General features: G+C 42.2%; 1 protein-coding gene across 3 annotated transcripts in view; it reads right to left on the bottom strand.

Annotated features, from left to right (window-relative positions):
- The window catches only part of LOC120499299 (cytochrome P450 7B1), a 125,372-nt gene extending 113,765 nt beyond the window's left edge, over nt 1–11,607 (bottom strand). The window contains exon 1 of one of the 3 annotated variants that reach the window (XM_039702962.1): nt 11,376–11,607. In XM_039702962.1, coding sequence (XP_039558896.1) covers nt 11,376–11,470 — 95 coding nt within the window. In that variant the 5' untranslated portion in view covers nt 11,471–11,607. The remainder of the gene's footprint in view (nt 1–11,375) is intronic. The other 2 variants (XM_039702963.1, XM_039702964.1) reach the window with 2 other exon arrangements.
- Between the last annotated feature and the right edge of the window lie 3,068 nt (nt 11,608–14,675).

The raw sequence follows: 14,675 nt of genomic DNA, 5'->3' as shown, positions 1-14,675 counted from the left end.
ATTATTAATAACAAAATATGCTGAAATAGTGTGCAAAACAAAACAAACAAGATTTTCTTTATGTCTAAGCAAAAAAATGAAGCACTGGTTCATCAGTCCCATTTGAATTATCTCTTGCTTTACAGTCTTCGTTAAAAGAACTGGCTGATCTTTTTCCCAGAACAATGAAGCAAGCATGCAATGCAGAGACTACAGAGCAGCAGCAGGCAGCACACATAAATTGGTCCACCCAAACATTCTTGGCAGTGGAGGAGAAAGCATAAAAAGCAAGTTGCTTCAGTCCCCACTAAATAGCCATTGAGACACAAGCAAAGATGTGTCAGATTAACTTGCCCACGCCTTTAAATATATACCTGTCTTTAAGCAGGCATTTATTTGCAACAGCAGTATTTAATACTTTGAACAGGAGAACAAGTGTTTGTTTGTACTGGATGACATCTCAGGACATTTTTCATAACTTTTGCTTAAATCTTTTCAATGTTTCAAAGGTTATATACATCCACTAAAGAGAGTGAACCCACCCTCTTTTCTAAAAGTGAAAACAGAATGGTAAGAACATCCCTTAAAGTAAAAAATAAACCAAAGGCAGGACATCTTTCCATGCACAGTAGTGTTCAAACACAATTTAATATAGCAAATGCAGGAGACATTGCAAAGGACTAGATTATGTGGGAAGTAAGACTGGATGGGTCACAATAACTGTGCTTTATTAGACTTGAGTTTCCAAGTTAGAAACACAAAGCTTTCCTTCTGGAATGGAGATCACGAAAGCAGGAAACCTGAACTTTCTTTTGAGCCCAACAGATCTCAGCATTGTCTTATTTTAGCTTCTTACCACTGAACAGACACAGCCTGCACAGTTTTATTTTAAAGTCTTCATAACAACAGGTTTTTAAGGCTCTGAATTTATTATAGCTGATGTGGTTCTATGTAAGGAAGTCCAAAGGTTGTGAAAAAAGTCCCTTCACTCATAAGGTGGTAATATCAAGTAGGATCTAGCAGTGTTTTCACTACATAAAGATGCAAGAAACTAAAGAGCTTATAGAGGAAAAAATAATTCTGACTCATTCACATATGCAAGATTTCTTTGAAGCTTGATTATAATTTTTGTCTCTTAAAGCAGCAATGCCAGAAATTGAGCTATCTGTTCAATCACAAAAGCAGACACTGCGCAAGCAGCTGTTTCCCAAGCCACTGAGCTTGGGAAACATACAGGAGGAACCTCTCCAGTCCTGCTGTGAACAATTCTGCGTCGCACCTGAACAGTGACAAATAATTTAACCTGGCTTTAAAGGATATTACGTGCAAGCTGCTAGGAGACAAAGTCCAAGTTTCTCTCATCTGGTCCTCAGAAGGAGCCCAGGCTCTGACCCCTTGCTGCCCTTGTTCCAGGACGTAGAAATGAATCACCATCAGTCACAGACACTGTGATGGCAACTGTCCCTGAGAGGCCTGAACATCTTTTGTGTAGTCATGCACTATGGGCTCCATTTCATCATCAGATACACACATATAAGTCCTACTGCTGTTCACCCAGAATCTTTCAGGCATGTATTTAAGGTTAAAAGGAGCACCACATACAAGCCAGCTCTCACAGTACTTTCATTTTTCCTCCTAAATATTAATTCAGTGGGTTCATCATGTTTTACAATTGATTCTTGGATGACTCCTGAACTGAGACATTTTCACTTCTGGTACAGCTACACAGCTGCTGCTTTTTAAACAGGAATGGAAGATGAATGCTGCAGCGCGGGCTCTGGCAACATGCCTCACCCTCAGCTGTAGGTCTAGGAAATTTGCTATTTAAGCAAAATGGTTATGCTGAAATTAACCTAGTCATCTTAAAAGCTTTTAAAAACATTAAAAAAATCTGCTCTAATAGAGTAACAGAAGTCTTTGAGAGGGACATGGAGGAAACACATAATGCACTTGGAAGTAACTTACAAATACTGGTACCTACGAAAACAAAAGTACATCTTCCATGGACATTTTTCTGTCTTAATGAAGTATGAGCTAAGTAGATATTGATATTTCAGATCAGTTCCTGAACAATTGAAGGAAAAAATTATGCTTTGCCATCAATCCACTCTTTGAGTTATTTTTAGAGAAGCTTCCCAAATGTGACTACCAACGCTTCTCATGCTGGAAAACCAGCTGGAGAGAATTAATATGGCTATGATCTATCTCACACCAGAAGCCCTGAAGACAAGCTATTGTAACCTGAAAAACCATGCCAGCACTGAAGAAAACACAGAGCAGCACTTTCCAGCTAGGGATGATGACCAAACTCTACTGTAGCGTCAGGTGTGTAGACCAGCCATGGAGGTCAGTCAAATTCTCTCTGAGGAGATAGTAGCAATTGTCCTTCTTTCCTAAGCATCCTGCTTTTGTTAACCTGATTAAATGGGAGTTTCTAAATGTATTTTTTGTTTTTCCTTGGGGTCTCTTCAGAAAGCTGGAGACCATCCCTCTGAAGCCTTCACAGACTACAGTAGCACAGCATGACAAAGGGGCAGACCCACTCTCTTGCTGGCATGAAAACAAAAGGAAAGAAAGAGTACAAAAAGACTGAAAAACTGACTTCATCAGTTCTGCCCACTCTGTTTTAACAGCAATAGTTTTCTCATGTTAAGGAATATTTGGGTTGGTTTTGGGTTTTCATTTTTTTAAATAAACAGGGCTGCCAGAGTTAATAATTGCAAAACTTCTGCATTCTCACACCAGGCTGAAATTAGACTGTATTTTTTAAAAAATACTTTATCACTTCAAAAAGTAAAGAAGTGTGGCAATTTTCTATCATCGTTTTTTCAACATATCATTGAAAAATTTCTAATTTTGTCCAAATCATTTTAGACAAGGCAAGTTACTTAAAAATTTGTAATGGCCACTCAGGAGAAATCTGGGGAACAATCTTATGAGAAGCACGGCAATGGGTAAGAAAAGAGCAGGCTACTAAGCAGTTTGCTGACTTTTTGGGGGAATCACAATAAATCAGTCACAACAAACCACAGCACAACCACAGCACTGCAGTCTGCCTTAGCCATCAGAAGCACATTGACTCATACAAGAGCTCAAAGGGTGCACAGAAAGGCTGTCAGCAAGGAAAATGAGTAGCTTGTGGCAAACACACACAGGCTCTCTGACAGATCCCTGGGCTGCCATGGGCAAGGAAGGAGACACTTCTTCAACCACCCACTATGGACATTAGTCTACAAAGGGCAGTGTTGCAGTCCAGGTTTTCACTGCAGTGTCAGAAAGGGGAAACTGGATGGATGGTGGAGAGGGTACTCCTGTAACACCCATTTTAGCTTAATTTTGCTCATCTGTTCTTTCTTCACGTGCCTTCTGAACAGGCCACTTTGCCAGGACTCCATGCATATTCTCCAAAATCAACAGGTACACATTCATTGCATTTGACTAGAATCTCCTACTACTGGGCCTACGGTATGAGAGAGCATTATTTTTTTAAGAGAATTGGAATATTGCTTAGGAAACTACAAGATTAAATCATGAGAAGCACAACCATAGCATTTTTGTGCTGATTTGAATTACGAATAGAAAGTACGAGCAGTTAAGAGGAAACAAGATATGTTCTATACAAGAGCCAAGATTTTTTTTTCCTGACATGTGCCAAACAAGGAGAAGAAACAGAAGAATCTGGCACCATTAAAAACAGTTTGTGGAGAAAGGGACTGAATATCTACAGCCAAGATCCATGTGGTTTGTAAAGAGGAAACTTTTGTTTTATGGGACTCTCAGTCAGCCAAAATTCACCCAGACGGCATGCAAATGGATATTAGCCTAAAATCCTACATGCTTCTTGTAAAAGGATCAGTAAATGATGGGGAAAGAAAAAGAACACTACTGAAGTTTGAAATCAGAATTCAGAAACTGCCTCATGGTTGAAAAAGTTAGTTTACCAGACAGCTATAATGTCATACATATATGGTAAATGTCTTGGAAAGAAAAGGCAGCAAGTTAAAGCACAAAACTAGAAGTCAGGAAAATGTGTTCCAAGTCTGGCTCCAATACCAAGGAGATCTATAAAACTTGGATAAAAGAGAAAAAGACTGCCAACTTAACAGTGAGATTTTCCTTAACTTCATACAGTGTATTAACATTGCACGTATGCTGTTTCCTTTAGCTTCTGTATTTCCCCCACTCTCTGGCATTACAATGCACTAAGTTAAATAAGTGACTAGATGGAGTGCTAAGAACAGTTATACTACTTTATCAGAACAAGCCCTGCCCAACTTCTTAATCAAAACACTTGACTGGGGAAAACAAAAAACAAACAAACAAACAAAAAAAACCAACAACAAAAACCCAAAAAAAAACACAAAAAAACCCCACCAAAACCAAACAAACAAACAAAAAAACCCACAGCAGAAAAAAAACCCCCAAGAAACCAAAAACAAACAAACAAACAAAAATTTTATATGGTACCATAATTCTCATAACTGAGCAAAACACTAGAGCAGCTGGCACAATCCAACAACTTAGCTGACTATTGCAAAAATACAATACCTAAAATTGTATTTCAGCATATAGGAGAAAGGGATGGACAGGCAACAGTTCCTCAGCATATGTTGAGCAGTTATACCATGCAAGAACTCTTCAGCATCTCTGAAAACTCTCTGAGTGCCCAGTGAAGCATTTGTCTGTGTTATCTGTAAATCAAGAGCCCACACTGGTCTCCAATTTACAGCAGGGGAACTGAGGAGGAAGCCACAAGCAAGACTGCAAGCTTGGGACTTAGTGAAGTCCCTGCATGCCAGTGACTCCTTCCTGAGGGAGCTAAGCCCCAGGAAGCTTTATGATCAAGACTCCAGGAAATCCTGCAGTCACCTGATGATGCAGCTCTCTAGTTACATCACCAGTTATTAAACACACTGGGGAGCAAATTTCACCACCATGCATAAAGGAGAAGTAGTTCATAGCTCATGTCAGAGGACACTAGGATTAAGATTTGCCCCTTTTCCTTCAAACCAGTCTTTATTTGTAACCTTTCAGCTAAGATTTGCCAACCACCCTGCTTTCTTCCTCTAAATATAGTGGCAAGCATCAATATAATTTTTGAAGCACTGTGTATTCATGTGGGTTGTCCTCATTCATACCTTTGGGACTATCAGCTTGGAAGAGGAGCAGAAGGGTTAATTGTTCAGAACTTTCTGTAAGCTCTGTGTGTTTGTGTACAGTGCTCTAGATGGACACTCCATGCTTCATGTTGCACTGGAATAATAAATAGAGCTGAAAGGAAAGCAATTCCCTTTAACTCTCACCCTTTAATTTTATTTGCTCCAAGAAATAAAGAACAGAAGAAAGCAAAATCAATAATGCCAAGGCGGGGGGGGGGGGGGGGGGGGGGGGCGGAATTATAGGCCCTTTTCACAGAAATATGGGGAGGAAAAAAACCCCATGAAAGTATAAACTATTGTATTTTAGTCAGAAACAAGAAGCTAGCTAGTTCTTACTGCCACTAAAAATATCTCCACCTCTCACACATATACATTTACCAGGATGGCATCTACTGATGGATTCTGGATGCTGATCAAGGCCAGACCAGGTATAAACCATAAAGCTGAACAACCCCCAACAAAGTAGGTCAAGAAAACTGGGAGGGAAGGGAAACTGTTGCTAGGTGGCAGTGTACCTTAAGCAAAGAATTCTGTAAATCAGAGATCACTGGGAAGGTTCCTTATCTTCTAAAAGAGGTCTCATCTTTAATGTCATCTTCAAAGTATTGGTAGGAAGTGGAACTCAAAATGTGCATGACACACACGCTACAAATCAGAAGGATGAGAAGCAAGAGAAAAAAAATAAAGAAAAAGAAAAACCTGTCTTGAAACACACTGCTGTGCAAGACCCATGATATAATGGCTCTCCAGGTCTATTAGAGCCATAAGAAAAACCAACAGCCTGTGAATGGAGACTTGTACACCTTGAGAAGGTTACAGTTTTGCCGACTTCGTTTTATTCTACCTTCACTTAAGCTCTGACCAGTAGAAGCAAGCAAAGAAATAAGCTTCCACCACATCTTGGCACAGCAGTGAACAGTTGACAGAAAACCCAAGTGTGATGGTGAGAAAGAAAGGTTTCCTAAGGCTACTTAAGAAACAGAACTGTTACTTTTCTGCCTTAAACAGTTTCAGTCTTCAGTCCTTTTCAGAGTGGAGAAAGAGCGGACAATGACAGTAAACAAAAGGAGGTCATGAAAACACGTGCACTCCCTAGAGGTCCAATCAGTAGAATGGAGAAAAGGCCTCTGCAGAAGGCCAAGGTAAGAAGGAAGAGGCCAGATTTTTCTGGTATCCTTCTATCTGTCCTTCCTGATGTTCCCTCCAACTGAAAACTACCTTAACATATTGCCTAAATTAGCAGAAGTGGTAAAAAAGACAGGCTGATGACATCTTGTGAACTACAATTCGCTTGGTAAGAGAGCTGTTAGCAAGCTCACAGCTTGTCACAGAGAAGGATAAGATGTTCTTGAAGGCAAAGACAAAATCTATATTCTTTTCAACAATATCTGTCTGGGTTCAAGAGAGCAATTTTGGGGAAAAGTATATTAGATTAATGCAATTGTATAGATCAGAGGTATTTTAAGATATAGAATAAAAAAGGGAAAATGAAAGACACTTTGCTTCCACAAGGCTTTAAATCCACAACTCAGGTCACAGCAAAATCCTTCCTGAGAAATGTATCATGCAATTCTTCTTATGTTGACTTCAATCTACAATTATACTGTATAAGTTTGGATATTTTTTTAATACCATGTTCTGATGCATTAGAAACTGGTCAGAAACAATATATTAGAAGGTACATGTCCCATCTAATGCAGCACAGAAATTCTTATAGTGCTGTAAAGTAAAACCCACAACATGAGCCATGTATCATAGCATTCCTCACGAGCAATCCTGACTGTGAAGACCATTCCTAATAATTAAAATACCAGCCCTACAAACCTACAGAATCATGGAATGGTTTGGGTAAGAAGGGACCTTAAGGATAATCTAGTTCCAAATCCCTGCCATGAGGTAATTTAAAGCCCCATCCAACCAGGCCTGGAACACTTCCAGGGACAGGGCAGCCACAACTTCTCTGGGAAACATCTTCCAGTACCTCATCATCCTCACCATAAAGAATTTGTTCCTATTATATAATGTAAATCTACCTTTTTTCATTTTCTTTACAATAGAATTGTAAAGGAATCTGGGAAACATCTTCCAGTACCTCATCATCCTCACCATAAAGAATTTGTTCTTATTATATAATGTAAATCCACCTTCTTTCATTTTAAAGCAATAGAATTGTAAAGGAGTAACTTTTACAAACCCTGTCATTGATGCAGCTCACATCAGAGGTGTGTTAACTTTCTAAGCAGTTATAAACCTCTGTTGAGGAACCTTTTTCCAGGGTCAGACTGTATTTTCTTTATCTGAAAAACTTTGGGACGCAAACCTTAGGAGAAGGATTCAATTTCAATAGATAAACAGGGACACAATTCTTGTTCCACTTCTCTCCACTGTCCTCTTCCTCTAAGGCAGTGGTTTTAATCTGTGGTCCCCTCTTCCTAGCAATTTGCAGCATCTGCTCTTCAAGGAGGGAGTCAGAGAATACCCCAGCCTTTCCCACATATTGTTGGTTACAATCTGTGACCATTTTCAGTCATGGACATGCAATGAACACTAGCAACCAAAAATATCCATCAATTTGAGCAAGAAAAAGTGGAATAATACTACACCTATGTAAGTTAGCAGGAGACACAGCCCCTGAAGATCTCAAGGGCCCTTCTCTGACTTGGGCAGCATCACTGCTGGAAGACAAATGGGAGTCAGCTTCACCTGACATCTCACCTCCTGCTCCATGAGACTGTGCACAGCTAGTGGAAAAACAGTTTGAAAACACCAAAAGAAAATCACATGAAGCTGGGGCTGAGGTAAGACATTTTATAAAGGCAAAAGAGAATAATTTGTACAGTCTCCAGCCTAGGAAATCATCAGCTTTTGCCATAGCAGAAATACTTTCATGCAGCAGCAAAAAGGAAGTGCTCTCTAGAGAAAATACATTCCCCAGCAAACAGCCTAGATAGGCTTTCCTTCGCTAACCACTAAGAGGGAGATCTCTCTTAGCATGCAGAAGGCACCGAGACTCATTTGACATTGAGTTTAACTCAAATTCATTTTTTCTGTGATTACAGAAACTTTTGTTCTACTTCTGTTTCTTCACCATCTGTGATACAAAACCTGGCAAAGACTCCAATTAGTTTCCTTTGTGTTATTATTGCCACAAGCACTCAAATGATAAGCATTTATACAAAAGGAAATTCCTCTTCCTTTCTACCCTATCTGAGAAAACTGGTACTGAATTCACCCTCAAATCTTGTAAAGCCAGGTTACATCAATGGCATTACAGAAAAAAGCAACAGCAGATTAAGTCAATTCAACACCTTTTCTGCTCCAGTAATGAGCACCTCAGCCTGAGAGGAAACAGAGGGGAAGCATCTTATACCAAAAAAGTGAAATCCTGTAACATCTGCTTAAGGAGCATCAGTGATGGATTGAGGAAGTTCTCTTCTCCAGGATATACAAACCCTCATTATGCTCCTTGATGTGTAACTCTCAAGAGCCACAAAGGTGGCTGTGCTTCACCTCGGTCAAGCAGGACAGAGGCATCACCCAGCAAAACAAACACAGAGCTCTCTGAAGTGCAAGTTAGTGGTGTTTATTTACTCACTTAAGCTCTTCATTTATATATACACACACTTGCCTACTGTGGTAAACTTGATGGAATCCATGCAGGGCTGTGGTTAAGATGTCAAATTTGATCATTCTGGTGAAGTTTATCTTGGTACCTTAAAAACAACAATCTCCTTATACAGGGTTTTCACTGCTACAAGCATAACATTAAGGCAACATATTAACTTATATAAGAGCACATGCATGCCTGAAGTACCAACATTTCTTCTAGCATAGGCAAGCTCCACATTGTTTGCTCTTCTGTCCAAATGGCTATGATCCATGACCAGGAATATAGCCTTGACTTTGGCATTTATTTGTGGAGTAATTTGCCAACGCTCCCCATGTGGAGGACACATGGGGATGGATAAACTGATAAGGGTCTGATAAGCAAGGAGAGATCCCAGACTTCCACCAAATTTGAGAAGCATGAACTAAGCTCTAACCCCATCTTCCACTGCACCCTTAGAATGGCTTTTCTTCCCACAGATCAGAAATGGTTGTTGAACATCAGCAGGCTGCTGCTAGGCACCTCTACAGACCCTGCAAAATTTCTTTTCTTTCTTTATGCTGAAAGAAATAGAATTAATTGCACATTTTACTGGAGCAGGACAATACCTCAACACTAGCACCTTCTGCTGAGGGCTGTACCACACAGAGGTTGATGGGTTTTGCCATTTATTATTTGCAGTTGCTTGCTTTATTATTTGCTAGTGCTTCGTACAGTTCTCTAAGAAACAGCACAGGCTTTCAAGCAGTTAATTAATCAAACAGCAGTTTGGTTTTTGGGACAAGACAGTACATCTTCTTGTGAGGTCTTCTGTGTAACATCATACTGTTGTGACACAAACCATTCTGCTGTAGACTCTAAACTGCACTTGAAAAACACTACAGCCATAAAGGGTATAAAAATAATTCAGAATGGGTTCTTTGATCCTTTTTTCCCTACCACTCACATCTGGCTGAAAATTTTACAAGCAACAGCTTTGCCTGTTTCCATTTTCAAAAATTCTTTTACAATTGCACTAGAATTTAAACTAATGACAGGCACAATTTATAATATGGCTGAGGCAGTATAATATCTTCTAGCCTTAAAAAGACACCAAATCCCATTTGCCTTCCTGCTCCCCTTTTGTTTTCTGTGCTGATGTTCTTTAGGGAACAGCAAACTAGACTGGCAGTAAACTAAACATATCCAAAAAATAGTTTTTTATGTGTTTAATTCCCAGAATACGCTCACAGAGGGTCAGAGAAGCATGATGAGGAGGAGGAGTGACCTGTTGAACAGCAACTGTCCACTTCATAAACTGAGCTGAAGCATGAAGCATCATCACAGACAACTCTGTCAAGCAGTCTATGTTATGGGATGACCCCACTCAAACATTGGGATGGATGTCTCCTTAAGGAATGGATTGGGCTCTCTAAGTCAAATCACACGTAATAATGGTTACAAACCAGACACCATGGAACTAATCTGTCTCTGTTTACAGATGTCTTCTGGGACCAAAACACCAATTTTCATTTTTCAATTCATTCTATACATGGTCCCAAAGTTAGGGTTATTGGTCTAAAAATTGCCAGACTGCCCTTCTAACTCTGTTTACAGATGTCTTCTGGGACCAAACCACAAAGTTTCACTGTTTTTCAATTTGTTCTATACATGGTCCCAAAGTTAGGGTTTTTGGTGTAAAATTTGCCAGACTGCCCTTCTAACTCTGTTTAGAACCTAGTAGTGCAATTTATTTTTTGCAGTTGCTTGTCTACATCTTCCAAAATAACTTACAGTTACTAGGAATAGAAACAGTTTACTATTCAGAATTACATCTATTATTTTCTATGCATCTCATTTTATGAATTAAAAATAAGCAAACAATCCAGTGAATACTGATCCCTCCCCTTCTTCACTCCTCCTCCGTCAGCCTTTACACACATTTGTTCATCAGTTGCAGAAGAGAAACTGAAGAGCATCGAGTATTGGCTTCACGTGGCCAAGCATTTCATTTCATCAAGTGAAAACTACTTGGGAAAATGTCAGTATACAAAGTAACAGGTATATAGAAAGCGTAGTTCCAGATAATGCCTCAAAAACCCTGCATGTTCTTCTTGAAATGTCTCCGAACACGTGTGTACCTTCTTTGAGTTTATATAGATTGTACACTTTAAAGGCAAACAGCATGAGGAACACTAACAGAAGTCACTAGAACGCCTATGACCCAAGCTACTCGGCACGGAGAGCAGGGCAGCGAGGGCCGATGTCGCAACCCCGATGCGGCAGCGGCGGCTGCAGGTAGGGCAGGGGCAGCGGGGGCTCGGCGGGACAGCTGCCGCCCGCGCCCCGGCTCCCTGCTGCTGCACGGGGCAGCAGGCTCGCAGCCAGCCTCAGCGTCGCGTACGCTCACACATGCCGAGCTGCCCGGGGATGTGCTACGTGCACAGCTCCTCTCGGAGCACGGGACTCCACGCGTCCCCGGGAGGCGAGACCAGAATCCCACGTGCCAGCGGCCGCCCCCGTCCGAGGTCAGGCGAGGAGGCTCCGCCGCCTCCCGCCGCGCCCCCCCGGCTCTCCCTCGGCCCCGGCGGCGGCGGCAGCCCCGCTCCCCCGGCCCGGCCGTGCAGGAATGCCGCCCCCCGCCCCGGTACCTTCTCCTCCTGCAGAGCACGCACACGGCCCACAGCAGCAGCACGGCGGCGGCCGCCCCGCCGTAGGTGCCGAGCGGCAGCGTGTCGGGGCCCATGCTGGCGGCGCTCGCCTCGGCGGCTGCTGGTGCCTCACCGCCGCCGCCGCCGCCGGGGAGGAAAGTTTCGCCCGTCCTCCCGCTCCCGGCAGGAGAGGCGCCCGGCCGGCCGTCCCTCCCCGCCCACCCCGAACCCAGGGGGCTGGGTTTGGCTGCTCGGAGCCGGACTTGGCGAGCGGGCCCGGTGCGACCCGGCCGGCTCCTCCCCGGGGAGCGCCCAGCGCGGGGAGGGTCGCGCCCGCCCGCCCCCGCGGCTTCCCGGCGGCGGCGGAGGGGGAGCCCCAGCCTCCGGCTTGCCGGGAAAAGGCTGCGATGCTCCGGGAAGGTGCCAGGACGGAGACCCGGGAGTGGTGGAGGCGTCTCAGGGCTCCCCGCCCTTCAATCCCTTTCAGCCTTCACGGCACCCGGGAGGGTCTCGGTGCCCCGCAAACGTGGCCTCGGGTGGCGGAGTGGCCGTGGCGTGTCCCCGGTACGAACGGTGCCAGGCTCGGACACATGGCAGGTTTTGACCTCCGCTTGGTTTTGATACAGACACCCGATATGTGTCCCCTTAAAAAGCAAGGTAACATCCCACAGCTTGATAAAACTTAATCTGCGGTATGATAACAAACAACGAGGGTTGGTTCTTAGCACTTTATGAGAAGAAACTGGGTCCAGTCCTCCTACTGCGCCAGCCTCTCTGGTGTGCTACGGAGAGTACAGGAGAGGAAGGAGGAGGTGAGAGACAAAAAACTGAGGCAATGGGGAGATCCCCAGCGGGAGGAGCTGGAATGAGGTGGAGAGGCAAAGAGGTCCAGGGAGTTCAATACTTTGTGGCAGGGCAGGGACTAACAAAATCCCAGGGCAGCAGCAGTACCTTACCGCTCCACTGCCATTTGGTACAAGGTACGCTCAAATGCTGGTGTGATGTAAGCTACTCTTCGATGAGAATTCACACTGAGAGATGGAATAAGATCCTTCAGGTTTTGGAATTGTGATTCGGTTGAATGCTGACAGACAAGTTCATGCTCATTTTCAGCCGCATGCAGTATCGTAGGTTGTATGTTTCGCAATGCTTGGTGGTTTATATATTAGTTTCATCTTGGAAACAAACTGTAGAACACCGGTCTTCTGACCTGTCCTAATTGTTGCAAGTTTTTTCAGAATTGTATAGTTGCAAATGTATCTTAGCAGATAAAAAAGCCAGTTAACAAAGCACCTTCCTTAGCAGATTTCATGATTTTTGAGAGCCTGAGGCATATCTGAGGGTTTGAAGTCATCAGAGCTGTGTGTCTTCTTCCTCAGACATTCCTTTTAGTTACATATTTAAAAATGCCATTGTGTTAATTGGGAAAAAAATCTAAGTAGTGTATTCCGCATTAAAAGTGACCCAAATCTGAGCAACATTGCTTAAAACCATCAGCTGTCTATCCCTCCTGAGACCAAAAATTCAGACACCCTTATTGTGCAATATGATGCATGGAGGGAAACCATAAGAGAAACTAATGCTTCACTTGTAGTTCTTTAGAACTTCTTGCAGGTAACTGTATTTGAAATCCCCAGCTTGGGAATCCCAAGGGGTTTCTTAACTAGTAGTTCTGTAAATTCATGGAAAAGGACTAATTCAGAACTGAAAAGCATTGCACTGTAAGACATTACACAGGAAAATATTACTCATTTTCCAAGTGACCTCTTCTGAGAAAATGTAGTGTTTCAGTTCACTTTGGTGAGAAATAACTGTCCACATACAATTAAATAGCTGTGGCAGCTAGAGTAAGCCCTCACCCATAATCAAAATATCAAAACACCAAGAATACAGTAGTTCTGCCAAAGGGTGTGAAGAGGGTTACAACAATCTTTTTTAGTTTGCGCTTTTCGTGTTTGTTGAAAGTTACTGTCTCAGGTCAATTGCAGATGAAAAACAACCCACCCCCACACCAAAAACCATTTTGAACCACACCACGAGAGCTTTAAAATACAGGGAGCAAACCCTGAAACATCCTGAGTCCCTAGAAATGCTAAGTACCGTTCTGTGTCAATCATTTAAAAAGTCCAAGTGGATGGATTAAATTCTTAACTAGTGAAGGCATCTCAAAGAGCTGGAAGCTAGAACATGTTTAAGTTTGATGTCTTATATATAGTATGAATTACGTCAATGCAAATCCAACTGGATGATATTTACACATAACGTACCAGTTAAAATTATAATAGATGTATCCATAGATATTGGCATCTCAGCTAACCAGAGAAAGAGGGTGAGGCTGAACAGTTCCCTTTAATATAGCTCTAGCAGGAAAGAGGAACTTAATTTAATTTTCAGAAGGTGCAAGCCTAGGCTTATAGCGATATGGTCTCTTGTTAGGAAAATAGTTTATTAAGAATTGGAGAGATTTTAAGTTTCAAGCTGTCATGAGGTCTTTATGGAGTTCTTGCTGCAGCATGGTCATAAGTGAGGAGAAAGAATGCAAATGGTGTTATATTTGGAAATGGATAATGTTACTCTCCAGCTGGATACAGCTGCGTCCAGTTGTTATCCTTACTGGTGGGGTGTAATTTCTGTTGTTACAACACGGTAGTAGTGGCTCCTTTACAAATTTCTTCAAGTGTCCTTTGTATGTATTAGAAAACTTCCAGAAACAGCTGGAGGCTGGAGAGAGGTGAAAGCATTTGCAAGTACTTACGAGTTTGGGGGTGGGGCCGAGGGGGGGAGTGATGGACAATTCTTAAGGTAAGCTTGGAGGGCTTTTCAGCTGGAAAGGTTTCAGAGAGGTTCCTAATATATTGGTAATAAGCCTATAGAGATAGATTAGATAGATAGATAGATAGATAGATAGATAGATAGATAGATAGATAGATAGATAGACGATACATGCTCAGCTACATTTCTCCTGTTTAAATTGTGAACATTCTGTACATATGCTACAGTTCAAAATGCATACTGTGTGTATGTTTCATACTGCCAATGTTGTAAGATGATATAGATCATATTTTTTTGTCTTATGAAAATGCAGAAGACTCAAAATAAACTTTGAACAGTATATACTGCAATCTGTACAGTATTTTACACATCACAGTGTGATTTTGCTATATGCAGCACATGGACAAATGCCTGTTCTACTGGGTAGCTTTCATGTGCACAAGGATTTAAACTCCCAGTCTTAGACAAGAGCAGATTCTCTACCATTGAAACACCAGTGACATATGTGTTATAAGCAACAGCGGGAAC

The sequence above is a fragment of the Passer montanus genome, unplaced genomic scaffold (assembly GCF_014805655.1).
Source record: "Passer montanus isolate IOZ18808 unplaced genomic scaffold, ASM1480565v1 scaffold16, whole genome shotgun sequence".
NCBI lineage: Eukaryota > Metazoa > Chordata > Aves > Passeriformes > Passeridae > Passer > Passer montanus.
This window is presented reverse-complemented; position numbering and strand designations above follow the sequence as displayed.